A 14,628-nucleotide genomic window follows, 5' to 3' on the forward strand; every position below is an offset into this window, starting at 1 on the left:
GAACTTTAAAGCAGTTTTCATAGGCCTATAAATTATTTTTTTCTGAGCTCATAAAAAGACTTATCTAAAAAATACCCGATTATTTCAAAGGCCAGGATGTATTCTACTAGCAGTTTTTAATTAAAGCATTTGAAACATTTCTTGGAGACCAAGTTTTCAAACGTAGTGCATCGCCTCAAACATGTCTACAACATTCCCAAATCTAGCAGCCCCCCTAGAGAAATCAGTGATAAAAAATAAAGGAAAACATAAGATCTGTCTGTAATATAATAATAAAAGTGTAAAGTTTAGTGCCAGACACAGATGTAACGCGTCGTCTCACTCGGTCATGGCCGAACGACCACCTAGGCCCGAAAGGGTTCCTTGAACTTCTTTAGAGCCTGGAAGTTTTTACAGGAGGCCTCGATAAGAAATATCATTTTCAACGTTGCTATGAAAATGGTACACACATGAAGGCGGAAAATGTTGCTTGTGCAATGATGAAGGACTTAGCTAGCAATTGTTTAAACTCGCGACGCCTGGGAGAGAATCCAACGCATTTGTCCACTCGGCTACTATCCGGTTTAGCTGATATGTTTTAAAGTTTTCCGTTTTAAACAATACTAAAATATTACCGATCAGAAAAACACTAAAGGATTTTCGTAATAATATTGTTGCTATGCTGACTCTCCCAAAAATCGAAAACTTTTCGCCTGTAAATTTTTGCGTGTCTTTGTGAGTGTTAACTAATTTTCGCTCCCTTTGCTCTCGTCACTCCAGTTGAGATGCCATAGTTCCTCAGGCTCCGGTTATTGAGGAATTGAAACTAATGTATGGTATTCGCAATTTCTTTTGTAGGTAATCTACACTTTAAAAAAACCATGTTCATATTTCATTAGTTCATAGATTTATTTGACTAAAATTTCAATAAAATATTTAATAGTCTAGTTAGTCTAGGTGAGAGAGTTCAAAGTGCTTTACCATTTGAATCCCTTATACAACAATCGGTATTTTAACAATAATTGACAACATAAAATAATCTGATTTATTTGAATCTTTATTACCTCTAACAATGTTTGAAAGCAGATAATCATTTAAAAGTAAAGCTGCACTGAAATGTTGTTAATATAAATATACATGTTTGTTTTGGTGAGTATTATAACCTTTCATCTTCCATTAGATCAGATGTGTCAATATCTATTTGTAAAACCTTGGGGTTGAATCTGATGGATCTCTTTCTGTCTTTTGAAGTGGTACCGCCGAATTCATCGTCATCAATGTCTGAAGAGTTTTCTTCCTTGGGATGGGCGTTGTTGGCCTCTAAATCCTTATCAGGTTTAAAACGGTCTTTGGTGTTGAACGCCGGATTGATGACATCGCTCAACGTTGAAGCTAGGTTCTCGTTGTTCTCCAGGGTCACGGGTCTCTCGTTCACAAAGTCCACTTGGGCACTCTTCCTATCCTCGGAATCCTCGGAACTAGTAATGCTGCTACCGCCGCTGGAGTTAGTGAAGGAACTGTATTGCTTCCGACTAGAAGTAAATGTTAAACAAATTTCTATTGTTACAAGTTACATACAAGGGGTATGAACACTAATTTCTATTGTGTTACATACGAGTTGTATGAACAAAAAAAATTGCCAATTTATCTTATGATAAATCATGTAGCGATGTTTTCTTCATGTAGGGCATTCTAAATCAATAAAGGGATTCAGAGTGAAAATCTGAATTCGTGCGTTAACAATCCTATTTCAAAAGAGGTTCCGTATTGTTTTAATTAGTTTTGCAGCAGATAAATAAAATAAAAAAAATATCTAAGTACCCACCTAGTGGATATTGTTAATAAATATTATAAAGTTGTTTAAAATGGATTACAAGTTTACTCACATGACCAAAAAGTAGTAAGCGACCATTCCTGCCAAAGCAATGAAGAGAAGGGCCCCAAGCACAGATATCCCGACGATCAGTCCGGTATTATCCGAAGTTGCAGAGTAGATTAAGAGTAAAGAACTCTCAGACAAGGTTTCTCCTTTCACCTCCCAAGGTAGAGCTGCATTCCCAGAAGAAATAAGACTAGACAAATAAACACTTCATTATTTTCTGAATAATATGATAGAAATAAATATAAAGTTTTCTCTTCATCTCTTAGAGCAGTGTCTGCGAAACTTTACTTCACGTCTCTTTACTTCACGGCACATTGGTGAATGAGATTTGTGCCTTAAAAAGTAAATGTCCTTTATTAATATGAATAAAGGAAATCATAGTGCAGGTAACAATGTTTTAATATTTTATAATTTTATCAACACATAATATATGTATGTACGTATTACGTATACAGGTGGTAAGAATTATATAGGTGAGAAGGATGCAAACGATTTTTAGCAAGGATTTTGTCAAAATGCCGCTCTAAATTAGATTAAAAAACACGTAACTCCTCAGAAAAACTCCCGCTCAACAACAACGAGCCTAAACCTTTACATAGAGAACAATTGGGTTTTTGATAAAATTTACTGGAACAATTAGAGGTAAACAAGAAAACAAATTATCCAAATTTAACCTACATAATTAATCAAAGAAAAATGATGCTTTCTCCACATATGAGGATTTTCAAGAAATCTAAACGATATAATCCAGTAATTTACCAAACACATTAAAATTAATTTTCATAACCGGACGGCAATTTATTGTCTTCAATAGTATTTGTTTAGTATTCATGTCATTATAAAATAAAAGAGAAAAACCTGCCATTGTTTGATTCACACAATTGATTTTCCTGTACCGGTTCTTACCAAAAGTAATAAAAAAAAATAAAAAAAATATTTTAAACACCATACAAATAAAAAAAGGATGGGGGTAAATATATATCTCGATGAGGTATAACTAATAACCATAATTTCATAATTTCCTTGAACGCCGAAACAGCTGCCACAATAATAAAACTAAAATACTCGAAGAATGCAAGAATGAACGCAATATTGATAAATAAAGATTGGTGGGTTATACCCGAAATGTTTCAAATCAAAAATAAATCCCCCTTGAAAAAAACTGATAAACAAACATTTACAACATATTGATGGTTGTTTGACAGTTGTGTTAAATTTAAAACACATTTATTAGTAAGGCCCTTAGAATTAAGTAGAGTAACATTGGTAAATAATTGTTTGAAGATCACTAAATTAGTAACATACCTGGATATTTCCGAGGCCTTAACAAAGTTGTTTTGACTGTCAAAGGCATATATAAATATCGTTAGTTCTGTGTCCTCCCCGGATAATTTTTTTTTCATTCTAGAAACCCGTGATTCGTTGTTTTGTCGGTCAGAGCCAAGCTTTGCTTCAGTATCACTATCAGGCAAAACTGCGGCTGAGAGCACTTTTATAGCATAGTTGGTTTGGCTCGATAGTGCCTTAATGATTTCATTGACATCTTCCATGACTCCATCTTCTATTCTGGCCACAACTATGTGGCTCTCGTCCAATGATTTGACCTGTGAATATTAACCAATTAAGATACATAAAGCATAATACTTATCATTTATCAAAGTATTTTGCATTTCAGATGAATAAAGAAAATTTGAAGTATAAACCTACCTTGATCTCCAAGCTGACTTTATACCCATCCCCATACTCATCGGTAGCAACTACAGTGAAACTAAGCTCTTCAGCTGTTCCAAGCGAACTGTAAAGATCAGATTTCGGGTATACCACTCCAGTATCTGGATGGATGGTAAAATGATCACTTTCCGTGGTATACTTTATCAGTGCATTTCGGTCAATATCTGCATCAGTTGCCTTAAACAAAAACATTGAATATGATTGAACATTTCAATTTATAAAGCTTAGAAATTAGTTGTACAAACATTAAATATAATTGATTACATACATGAATGGTGATAAGTGACTGTGGCCGAAGAACATTAGCAATTTCCTTTGCAGGGAAACCAACTGTCACTGGCCCAATTAAATCAAATACTGGAGGGTTGTTATTAATATCTTTGATTATGATGGTCACTAGCTTTTTGTTCTCCTCCAAATTAATATTTTTGGTAGATATCCAAAATCTTTCCTCGTCTTGTCTTTTTTCTCGAAGATTTCCCTGTGTTGGTTTTGATTCACAATTTATCGCCATCTCCAATTGAGTTTGTGACAAATATAAGTTCGCTACAGACGGGTCTTCTCTGAGAACTTTATTGCCTTTCAATGTTCCATCAATAGAGTCAATATAGAACCAGTCGGGTGTTGAAGGTGGCCACTTTGAAACTATTTCGTATTTGCATCCATCATCCAATTCACCAATATAAAGGTCATATTTTTCTTCGTCCTCATTTATATCAATGATGGTTAGCGCATTTCCAGGATTTCCTGAAAATATCATTTGAAACCAGTGTGTTACAACTTGCCTTCTTAAAAAATGTCATTTACCAATAATTGAAAGCGGGTTACTGTTAAATATCATTTTATGTATTAATATTAGAAATGGTACGCAGTACGCACCCGTTCTTCTTATAAGTTTGATGACCAAGACGGTGGTAGCAGTCGGGGCATCGGGCCTTACGGCTTGTAAAGAGAAAACAAGAACGGAGGTCCGTTCCAAAACATTTTCGGGGAGGGTTCCAATGACAACAACAGTTACAACATTGCCAATTTCAGAAACTGTGAAAAGCTGACTGTATTCTGAAAGAAAAAAAAAACGAAGCAGTGTGCTAATATTGTGTAACTAAAGTAGCCCCCTTAATAAAAAAGTTTATCTATTCTACTAACCTCCTACAAGCGCGAACTTAACGTCTGTGCTGTATCCTTCATCCAAGGTAATATCCGACAAGGTCAACTGATTACTCGAGAACGCGTAAGATCCAGTGTAAAAGTTTTCCTCGAATTTCATTGAAATATCTGAATCTATAAAATAAATTTAGGTGAATTTTACGAATCGTTTAATATTATAAAGTTATTATCAAAGACTGAGATTGCACTAATCCCAATGTCTGTGATAACATCATAGAATATTTTATTGCTTTATCGAGATTGTCTAATGAAAATATATATCTTATCGTGTCACGGATAAGATTTTTTGATCACAGATTTTGCTTTCCGAAAATCCTTCCTGACAAACAAAATATATTTAGTAATATACAAAGTAGGAAGGAAATAATCTTTGATTGTCTAGGGTTATTTGTGGACTAAAGTTTCCAGGAAGAAAGCACTGAATAAATTAGAATGATGTATGTGAAACCTATTGATAAGGCATTACGATGGTGGAAAGCAGAAAACTAGCGAACAAATAATATAGCAATGATGTTATTTGCGGGAAAAGCGAAACTATTCATGCACCCTTTTTATAAATTCCAATAACAACTTTCAGGTCGACACAGTTATGACGTGAAGTTCGCTGAAAACATACAAGAAAATATTTATTACGAAGAGTGAGATAATAAAAAAAACACAGGCAAACAAAAAGACCAGCATGTCTGCCGACATAAGAAAAGGAGCTAGTACCCACAACGAGAATGTTGAAGTGTAGGATTTAAATTTATTTAAATAAGATTATAATGAGGGTTTACATAAAAGCGGTATTCAAACAGGTGCAATGCTCGTATACAGTGTGGCGGTTCCTAATTTCGGCCTTGGTAACACCAAGCCAGCTTCAGTATCACGAGGCCTCATCAGTGATTGCAGACCAGTGCCATTCGCATTTGGTGAACATACTCCATTCAATGTTCTAATTTCCACGTCCTTTTGATATTCATTTATAATCGATAAGAAAGTCAATTTATATCATAATAAATGAATCTGTGATAAATCGTGTCTTATTCTTACACACCCCTTCATAAGGCTAGCTTTAGATTTGTAAGTTTTTTCGTAAATTTACGACTTCTAGCCAATGGGCATATTGCATTTTGAAAATCAAATATGCCCATTGGCTAGAAGTCGTAAATTTACGAAAAAACTTACAAATCTAAAGCTAGCCTAAGGTAATAGAGTAATAAAATACACACTTTCATATGATTGCGACAGCATGATTCAAACATGTTATCCGACTTCAGAAATATCTAGTCAAACTGAAAATAAGTTCATTATAGATGTTAGAGTGACGAGAAGGTGTTTATTGCTCATCACTGTCGGAAGTGCATGCACCAAACCACACAATCCTAAGTGTCTGGTGACTGGCCGAGTTGGAATTGAGTTCACCCAGGTGCCGTGCGTTATATTCCATGGCAGGCTCGGTCCTCCATCATGACAAAAGTAACGTTGTCCGCTTACTAAATTCTAAATTTTCCGAAGTAAAAAAATTTCAAATTTTATCAGGTAATAATAACCCGGGAAGGTGTGTCTTTCCTTTATAAATAAAAAAAATCCGGGTGAACTCTGATTACGAGCATTCGTAAAACTCAAAAGAGAACGCCACATACTAAATATTTATTGTGTTGAGTCCATAACAGAATATGTCAGGGTCAGCACAAAAATAAAAACCTTTTTTGGGAAGCTCGATATTTATGATGGTCAGTCCGTCAAGGGCATTTGGCGCTTCAGCTTCAAGCACTACGACGATATAAGAATTTTGGCTGAGAATATCTTCCGTTAAAGGTATCGCTACATCGATAGTTACAGAGATTCCGTTATCCGATTTTGCCGTAAAGAAGTCTGCGTTCTCTAAAAAAATGAAATAAAGCAAAATTCAAAGAAAGACCTAAAACATTCATTTTACGTGACGAAAATGATAAAATTATTTAATGGTTTTCGTAGATGTTTAACTTTGAATTGTAAAATAAAATCCGGATGATGAAACAGTTAACACTTACCCCCTGTCAATTTGAACTTAGAATTGGAAGGCGATCCGGTTATCAAGGCTATTTTCGGTGTGGTCAATTGATTGTCCACCGTATATGTCCCTGGATAATGAGGAAACTCGAATGTAATCGTAGGTTTTACAATTTCATCTGAAAAAATAAAATAAAGCAAGCTTGGTATAAATAAATAGAAACTTCTCAATAATTTTCAATTCATGAATGCACTTTGTAAACCACATATTTAACCTTTTATTGGCAAAGCAATGTTTATGACAGTTTGACCGTTCACAGCACCATCTGCTTTAGCTTCTACGACGAGGACGACGTAAGAATTGGAATTAAGTACATCATCGGTGAAGGCTTCCTTGAGTTCAATTTTCACAGTACTGCCATCTTGACTGACGATAAATAGGTTGGCGTTATCTGGAATAAGTACAAAATGTGTTAAAAAATATTGAGACATGCTCTGCCACCACTGTAGACGACAAGACATTTTGTGTTATCGTAAAACAACATTTTATGTTACCGAGTCATTCCTTACCTCCCAAAATTTGGAATTTCACACCAGGCACTTCTTCGGTAAGTTTGACAAGTGGAATTATTAATGTGTTTTCTTTCAAATAGGCCGCATCGTAAATGTTCTTCTCGAATTTCAAAACTTTTTTGTCACCGTCTTCTGGAAGAAATATTGTATTAGGATATCACTGTTGTAGCCGATATAGCCTCTTGGTTCAACTGATAATATAAATGTAAAATATATTATAGTCTTAAAAAGTACCTTGTTCGGGCAGAGTTATGCTGATGATTGTGTGGCCGTTGATGGCACCCTCCACTTGTGCTTCTAATACGAGAGACAGGACTGAATACGATTCGAGTATATCTGATGTCAATGGTTTACCCAATCGAATAGTCACACTGCTTCCCGCCACCTCGGTTGTGAAATAGTCTGCGAAGTCTGTAAAAGAAAAATAATTTTTCCGGGTTATAATTTTACTATGACAGTCATGCTAGTTTTTTTTACGAGAATGACATAAATTTCAAATCTACTTTTAACTCACCCGATGATAGTGAAACGCTGACAGCAGAAGTGAATTGTTCGGTGAGTACAGCAGGTTCCAGAACTAACACATTGGCTTTCGAATAGGTTCCTTGGTAAAGCGGCTTTTCGAATTTCAATACTTTTTTAGAAGAGTCATCTGTTGATATAGATAGAACAATGGATCATGTCGTAAATGGTTATGGCAACCATGTCAATTCAAAGTTCGGGAATGAGTTTTGGTAATGGATACAAATAAATAAATTTAGAAAAAAGCGTTGTTACTATTGGTAATTATACAAATACAGTGAAGTGAATCGAAGCTAAGCTGAAGGAGGTTTAACGAGAAGCCATATCAAAATGATTGCGATCAATGGAACAATATCTTGGCATTCACGTCACAGTAAAAGCACGATGAAATACTCAATCTCGTTTGGTTTTTTTTGTTTTGTGAAACCTTTTTGATATTTATTATCATTTATAAGGTTGGCTGAAATAATTATACCTACTGTTAAAAAGAGAAACATCGGTGATTTTGGAATCGTTACTCTCATTTTTCGATATTCTTTATAAGCATAGAAAAATAATACCTAACACTAGAAATGCCTTCCACACAATTTTGAATGTAAGCAAATGTTTCCTTTAGTCCAATAACCAAGCGCTCCGTCTGAGTGATACACTAGCTGTCAGTGTAGTTCTTATCGCATTCGAATTTCGTAAGCACATTTATTGGAAATTTAAACCTCGATTAGGGAAATATTTGGTATCTGAAAATAAACTTTGGTGAACGGTACTAAGGTTTGTAATATAGACTAGGAAAATCCTAAGAAGGTGAAAAAGACAATACAATTTTATAGAATGACCGTTGACTGGTAACAAGATTGGTCGATATCAGCACGAGAATAAAAACCTTTTTCTGGAAGAGCGATATTAATGATGGTTAGTCCGTCAAGGGCATTTGGCGCCTCAGCTTCAAGCACTAAGACGATGTAAGAATTCAAGCTGATGAAATCTTCAGTCAATGGTGTCGTCACTTCGATAGTAACCGAGATTCCGTCTTCCGATGTTGCTTTGAAGAAGTCTGCATTGTCTGAAAAAAAAAGATATATTGGATATATTTAAATTTGAAATGGTGAGTTAAAGTGTGACATTAAACATAAACCGTATATAACATAACAAATTATTTCTTGGTTTTTATAGACCTTTCGCTTTTCACCGTCAAATATATTCCAGTTGGTAAAAAAAAATCACACTCACCCCCTGACAATTTGAACTGAGCATTTGCAGGCGATCCGGTTATCAAGGCTATTTTCGGAGTGGTCAAGTGATTGTCCGTTGAATACGATGCTAGATAATAAGGCAATTGGAATGTAATCGTCGGTTTAACGATTTCATCTGAAAAATAAAATAAAGCAAGCTCGGTATAAATAAAGAAAAACTTCTCAATAATTTGCAATAAATGAATGCACTTTTATTGTAACTTGGTAATAATGCAATGATATACGTAAGCCACATATTTAACCTTTTATTGGCAAAGCAATGTTTATGACAGTTTGACCGTTCACAGCACCATCTGCTTTAGCTTCTACGACGAGGACGACGTAAGAATTGGAATTAAGTACATCATCGGTGAAGGCTTCCTTGAGTTCAATTTTCACAGTACTGCCATCTTGACTGACGATAAATAGGTTGGCGTTATCTGGAATAAGTACAAAATGTGTTAAAAAATATTGAGACATGCTCTGCCACCACTGTAGACGACAAGACATTTTGTGTTATCGTAAAACAACATTTTATGTTACCGAGTCATTCCTTACCTCCCAAAATTTGGAATTTCACACCAGGCACTTCTTCGGTAAGTTTGACAAGTGGAATTATTAATGTGTTTTCTTTCAAATAGGCCGCATCGTAAATGTTCTTCTCGAATTTCAAAACTTTTTTGTCACCGTCTTCTGGAAGAAATATTGTATTAGGATATCACTGTTGTAGCCGATATAGCCTCTTGGTTCAACTGATAATATAAATGTAAAATATATTATAGTCTTAAAAAGTACCTTGTTCGGGCAGAGTTATGCTGATGATTGTGTGGCCGTTGATGGCACCCTCCACTTGTGCTTCTAATACGAGAGACAGGACTGAATACGATTCGAGTATATCTGATGTCAATGGTTTACCCAATCGAATAGTCACACTGCTTCCCGCCACCTCGGTTGTGAAAAAGTCTGCGAAGTCTGTAAAAGAAAAATAATTTTTCCGGGTTATAATTTTACTATGACAGTCATGCTAGTTTTTTTTTACGAGAATGACATAAATTTCAAATCTAGTTTTAACTCACCCGATGATAGTGAAACGCTGACAGCAGAAGTGAATTGTTCGGTGAGTACAGCAGGTTCCAGAACTAACACATTGTCTTTCGAATAGGTTCCTTGGTAAAGCGGCTTTTCGAATTTCAATACTTTTTTAGAAGAGTCATCTGTTGGTGTAGATAAAACAATAGACCATGTCATAAATGGTTATGTCAACCATGTCAATTAAAAGTGGGGAATGTGGTTTGATAATGGATACAAATAAATAAATTTAGAAAAAAAGCGTTATTACTATTGGTAACTATACAAATACAGTATAGTGAATCGAAGCTAAGCTGAAGGAGGTTTAACGTGAAGCCATATCAAAATGATTGCGATCAATGGAACAATATCTTGGCATTCACGTCACAGTAAAAGCACGATGAAATACTCAATTTTATTTGGTTTTTTTGTTTTGTTTTGTGAAACCTTTTTGATATTTATTATCATTTATAAGGTTGGCTGAAATAATTGTACCTACTGTTAAAAAGAGAAACATCGATGATTTTGAAATCGTTTCTCTCATTTTTCGATATTTTTTATAGGCATAGAAAAAGAATACCTAACACTAGAAATGCCTTCCACACAATTTTGAATGTAAGCAAATGTTTCCTTTAGTCCAAAAACCAAGCGCTCCGTCTGAGTGATACACTAGCTGTCAGTGTAGTTCTTATCGCATTCGAATTTCGTAAGCACATTTATTGGAAATTTTAACCTTGATTAGGAAAATATTTGGTATCTGAAAATAAACTTTGGTGAAAGACACTAAGGTTTGTATATAGACTAGGAAAATCCTAAAAATGTGAAAAAATCAATACAATTTTATAGAGTGACCGTTGACTGTTAACAAGATTGGTCGATATCAGCACGAGAATAAAAACCTTTTTCTGGAAGAGCGATATTTATGATGGTTAGTCCGTCAAGGGCATTTGGTGCCTCAGCTTCAAGCACTAAGACGATGTAAGAATTCATGCTGATAAAATCTTCAGTCAATGGTGTCGTCACTTCGATAATAACTGAGATTCCGTCTTCCGATGTTGCTTTGAAGAAGTCTGCGTTGTCTAAAAAAATATATTTGGATATATTTAAATTTGAAATGGTGAGTTAAAGTGTGACATTAAACATAAACCGTATTTAACATAGCAAATTATTTCTGAGTTTTTATAGACCTTTCGCTTTTCACCGTCAAATATATTCCAGATGGTAAAAAAAATCACACTCACCCCCTGACAATTTGAACTGAGCATTGGCAGGCGATCCGGTTATCAAGGCTATTTTCGGAGTGGTCAAGTGATTGTCCGTTGAATACGATGCTAGATAATAAGGCAATTGGAATGTAATCGTCGGTTTAACGTTTTCATCTGAAAAATAAAATAAAGCAAGCTCGGTATAAATAAAGAAAAACTTCTCAATAATTTGCAATAAATGAATGCACTTTTATTGTAACTTGGTAATAATGCAATGATATACGTAAGCCACATATTTAACCTTTTATTGGCAAAGCAATGTTTATGACAGTTTGACCGTTCACAGCACCATCTGCTTTAGCTTCTACGACGAGGACGACGTAAGAATTGGAATTAAGTACATCATCGGTGAAGGCTTCCTTGAGTTCAATTTTCACAGTACTGCCATCTTGACTGACGATAAATAGGTTAGCGTTATCTGGAATAAGTACAAAATGTGTTAAAAAATATTGAGACATGCTCTGCCACCACTGTAGACGACAAGACATTTTGTGTTATCGTAAAACAACATTTTATGTTACCGAGTCATTCCTTACCTCCCAAAATTTGGAATTTCACACCAGGCACTTCTTCGGTAAGTTTGACAAGTGGAATTATTAATGTGTTTTCTTTCAAATAGGCCGCATCGTAAATGTTCTTCTCGAATTTCAAAACTTTTTTGTCACCGTCTTCTGGAAGAAATATTGTATTAGGATATCACTGTTGTAGCCAATATAGCCTCTTGGTTCAACTGATAATATAAATGTAAAATATATTGTAGTCTTAAAAAGTACCTTGTTCGGGCAGAGTTATGCTGATGATTGTGTGGCCGTTGATGGCACCCTCCACTTGTGCTTCTAATACGAGAGACAGGACTGAATACGATTCGAGTATATCTGATGTCAATGGTTTACCCAATCGAATAGTCACACTGCTTCCCGCCACCTCGGTTGTGAAAAAGTCTGCGAAGTCTGTAAAAGAAAAATAATTTTTCCGGGTTATAATTTTACTATGACAGTCATGCTAGTTTTTTTTTACGAGAATGACATAAATTTTAAATCTAGTTTTAACTCACCCGATGATAGTGAAACGCTGACAGCAGAAGTGAATTGTTCGGTGAGTACAGCAGGTTCCAGAACTAACACATTGGCTTTCGAATAGGTTCCTTGGTAAAGCGGCTTTTCGAATTTCAATACTTTTTTAGAAGAGTCATCTGTTGATGTAGATAAAACAATGGATTATGTCAAAAATGGTTAGGGCAACCATGTCAATTAAAAGTTTGGGAATGTGTTTTGATAATGGATACAAATAAATGAATTGAAAAAAAGCGTTGTTACTATTGGTAACTATACAAATACAGTGAAGTGAATCGAAGCTAAGCTGAAGGAGGTTTAACGAGAGGCCATATCAAAATGATTGCGATCAATGGAACAATATCTTGGCATTCACGTCACAGTAAAAGCACGATGAAATACTCAATTTCGTTTGTTTTTTTTTTGTTTTATGAAACCTTTTTATATTTATTATCATTTATAAGGTTGGCTGAAATAATTGTACCTACTGTTAAAAAGAGAAACATCGATGATTTTGAAATAGTTACTCTCATTTGTCGATATTCTTTATAGGCATAGAAAAAAAATACCTAACACTAGAAATGCCTTCCGCACAATTTAGAATGTAAGCAAATGTTTCCTTTAGTCCAATAACCAAGTTCTTATCGAATTCGAATTTCGTAAACACAGTTATTGGAAATTTAAACCTCGATTAGGGAAATTTTTGGTATCTGAAAATAAACTTTGGTGAAAGGTACTAAGGTTTGAAATATAGACTAGGAAAATCCTAAAAATGTGAAAAAGTCAATACAATTTTATAGAATGACCGTTTACTGGTAACAAGATTGGTCGATATCAGCACGAGAATAAAAACCTTTTTCTGGAAGAGCGATATTTATGATGGTTAGTCCGTCAAGGGCATTTGGCGCCTCAGCTTCAAGCACTAAGACGATGTAAGAATTCAAGCTGATGAAATCTTCAGTCAATGGTGTCGTCACTTCGATAGTAACCGAGATTCCGTCTTCCGATGTTGCTTTGAAGAAGTCTGCGTTGTCTGAAAAAAAAGATATATTGGATATATTTAAATTTGAAATGGTGAGTTAAAGTGTGACATTAAACATAAACCGTATTTAACATAACAAATTATTTCTTGGTTTTTATAGACCTTTCGCTTTTCACCGTCAAATATATTCCAGTTGGTAAAAAAAAATCACACTCACCCCCTGACAATTTGAACTGAGCATTTGCAGGCGATCCGGTTATCAAGGCTATTTTCGGAGTGGTCAAGTGATTGTCCGTTGAATACGATGCTAGATAATAAGGCAATTGGAATGTAATCGTCGGTTTAACGATTTCATCTGAAAAATAAAATAAAGCAAGCTCGGTATAAATAAAGAAAAACTTCTCAATAATTTGCAATAAATGAATGCACTTTTATTGTAACTTGGTAATAATGCAATGATATACGTAAGCCACATATTTAACCTTTTATTGGCAAAGCAATGTTTATGACAGTTTGACCGTTCACAGCACCATCTGCTTTAGCTTCTACGACGAGGACGACGTAAGAATTGGAATTAAGTACATCATCGGTGAAGGCTTCCTTGAGTTCAATTTTCACAGTACTGCCATCTTGACTGACGATAAATAGGTTGGCGTTATCTGGAATAAGTACAAAATGTGTTAAAAAATATTGAGACATGCTCTGCCACCACTGTAGACGACAAGACATTTTGTGTTATTGTAAAACAACATTTTATATTACCGAGTCATTCCTTACCTCCCAAAATTTGGAATTTCACACCAGGCACTTCTTCGGTAAGTTTGACAAGTGGAATTATTAATGTGTTTTCTTTCAAATAGGCCGCATCGTAAATGTTCTTCTCGAATTTCAAAACTTTTTTGTCACCGTCTTCTGGAAGAAATATTGTATTAGGATATCACTGTTGTAGCCGATATAGCCTCTTGGTTCAACTGATAATATAAATGTAAAATATATTATAGTCTTAAAAAGTACCTTGTTCGGGCAGAGTTATGCTGATGATTGTGTGGCCGTTGATGGCACCCTCCACTTGTGCTTCTAATACGAGAGACAGGACTGAATACGATTCGAGTATATCTGATGTCAATGGTTTACCCAATCGAATAGTCACACTGCTTCCCGCCACCTCGGTTGTGAAATAGTCTGCGAAGTCTGTAAAAGAAAA

At 35.0% G+C, this 14,628-nt stretch overlaps 1 protein-coding gene across 6 annotated transcripts in view; it reads right to left on the reverse strand.

Moving 5' to 3' along the window:
* Nucleotides 1-835: 835 nt before the first annotated feature.
* Nucleotides 836-14,628, reverse strand: part of LOC149426322 (uncharacterized) — a 43,508-nt gene continuing 29,715 nt past the window's right edge. Inside the window, exons 8-37 of one of the 6 annotated variants that reach the window (XM_089650572.1) lie at nucleotides 14,439-14,615; nucleotides 14,202-14,333; nucleotides 13,907-14,083; nucleotides 13,642-13,779; nucleotides 13,296-13,475; nucleotides 12,445-12,582; nucleotides 12,164-12,340; nucleotides 11,927-12,061; nucleotides 11,632-11,808; nucleotides 11,367-11,504; nucleotides 11,025-11,204; nucleotides 10,134-10,271; nucleotides 9,853-10,029; nucleotides 9,616-9,750; nucleotides 9,321-9,497; nucleotides 9,056-9,193; nucleotides 8,709-8,888; nucleotides 7,821-7,958; nucleotides 7,541-7,717; nucleotides 7,304-7,438; nucleotides 7,009-7,185; nucleotides 6,775-6,912; nucleotides 6,446-6,625; nucleotides 4,739-4,873; nucleotides 4,472-4,651; nucleotides 3,861-4,339; nucleotides 3,569-3,769; nucleotides 3,167-3,465; nucleotides 1,866-2,051; nucleotides 836-1,511 (exon numbers count right to left, since the gene is read on the reverse strand). In XM_089650572.1, the coding sequence (XP_089506698.1) occupies nucleotides 1,136-1,511; nucleotides 1,866-2,051; nucleotides 3,167-3,465; nucleotides 3,569-3,769; nucleotides 3,861-4,339; nucleotides 4,472-4,651; nucleotides 4,739-4,873; nucleotides 6,446-6,625; nucleotides 6,775-6,912; nucleotides 7,009-7,185; nucleotides 7,304-7,438; nucleotides 7,541-7,717; nucleotides 7,821-7,958; nucleotides 8,709-8,888; nucleotides 9,056-9,193; nucleotides 9,321-9,497; nucleotides 9,616-9,750; nucleotides 9,853-10,029; nucleotides 10,134-10,271; nucleotides 11,025-11,204; nucleotides 11,367-11,504; nucleotides 11,632-11,808; nucleotides 11,927-12,061; nucleotides 12,164-12,340; nucleotides 12,445-12,582; nucleotides 13,296-13,475; nucleotides 13,642-13,779; nucleotides 13,907-14,083; nucleotides 14,202-14,333; nucleotides 14,439-14,615 (5,495 nt within the window). In that variant the 3' untranslated portion in view covers nucleotides 836-1,135. Of the gene's footprint in view, nucleotides 1,512-1,865; nucleotides 2,052-3,166; nucleotides 3,466-3,568; nucleotides 3,770-3,860; nucleotides 4,340-4,471; nucleotides 4,652-4,738; nucleotides 4,874-6,445; nucleotides 6,626-6,774; nucleotides 6,913-7,008; nucleotides 7,186-7,303; nucleotides 7,439-7,540; nucleotides 7,718-7,820; nucleotides 7,959-8,708; nucleotides 8,889-9,055; nucleotides 9,194-9,320; nucleotides 9,498-9,615; nucleotides 9,751-9,852; nucleotides 10,030-10,133; nucleotides 10,272-11,024; nucleotides 11,205-11,366; nucleotides 11,505-11,631; nucleotides 11,809-11,926; nucleotides 12,062-12,163; nucleotides 12,341-12,444; nucleotides 12,583-13,295; nucleotides 13,476-13,641; nucleotides 13,780-13,906; nucleotides 14,084-14,201; nucleotides 14,337-14,438; nucleotides 14,616-14,628 lie in introns of all 6 variants that reach the window. The other 5 variants (XM_089650609.1, XM_089650586.1, XM_089650596.1 and 2 more) reach the window with 5 other exon arrangements.

The sequence above is a fragment of the Hesperophylax consimilis genome, chromosome 1 (genome assembly GCF_061612785.1).
Source record: "Hesperophylax consimilis isolate HC1 chromosome 1, BYU_Hcon_1.0, whole genome shotgun sequence".
Lineage (NCBI taxonomy): Eukaryota > Metazoa > Arthropoda > Insecta > Trichoptera > Limnephilidae > Hesperophylax > Hesperophylax consimilis.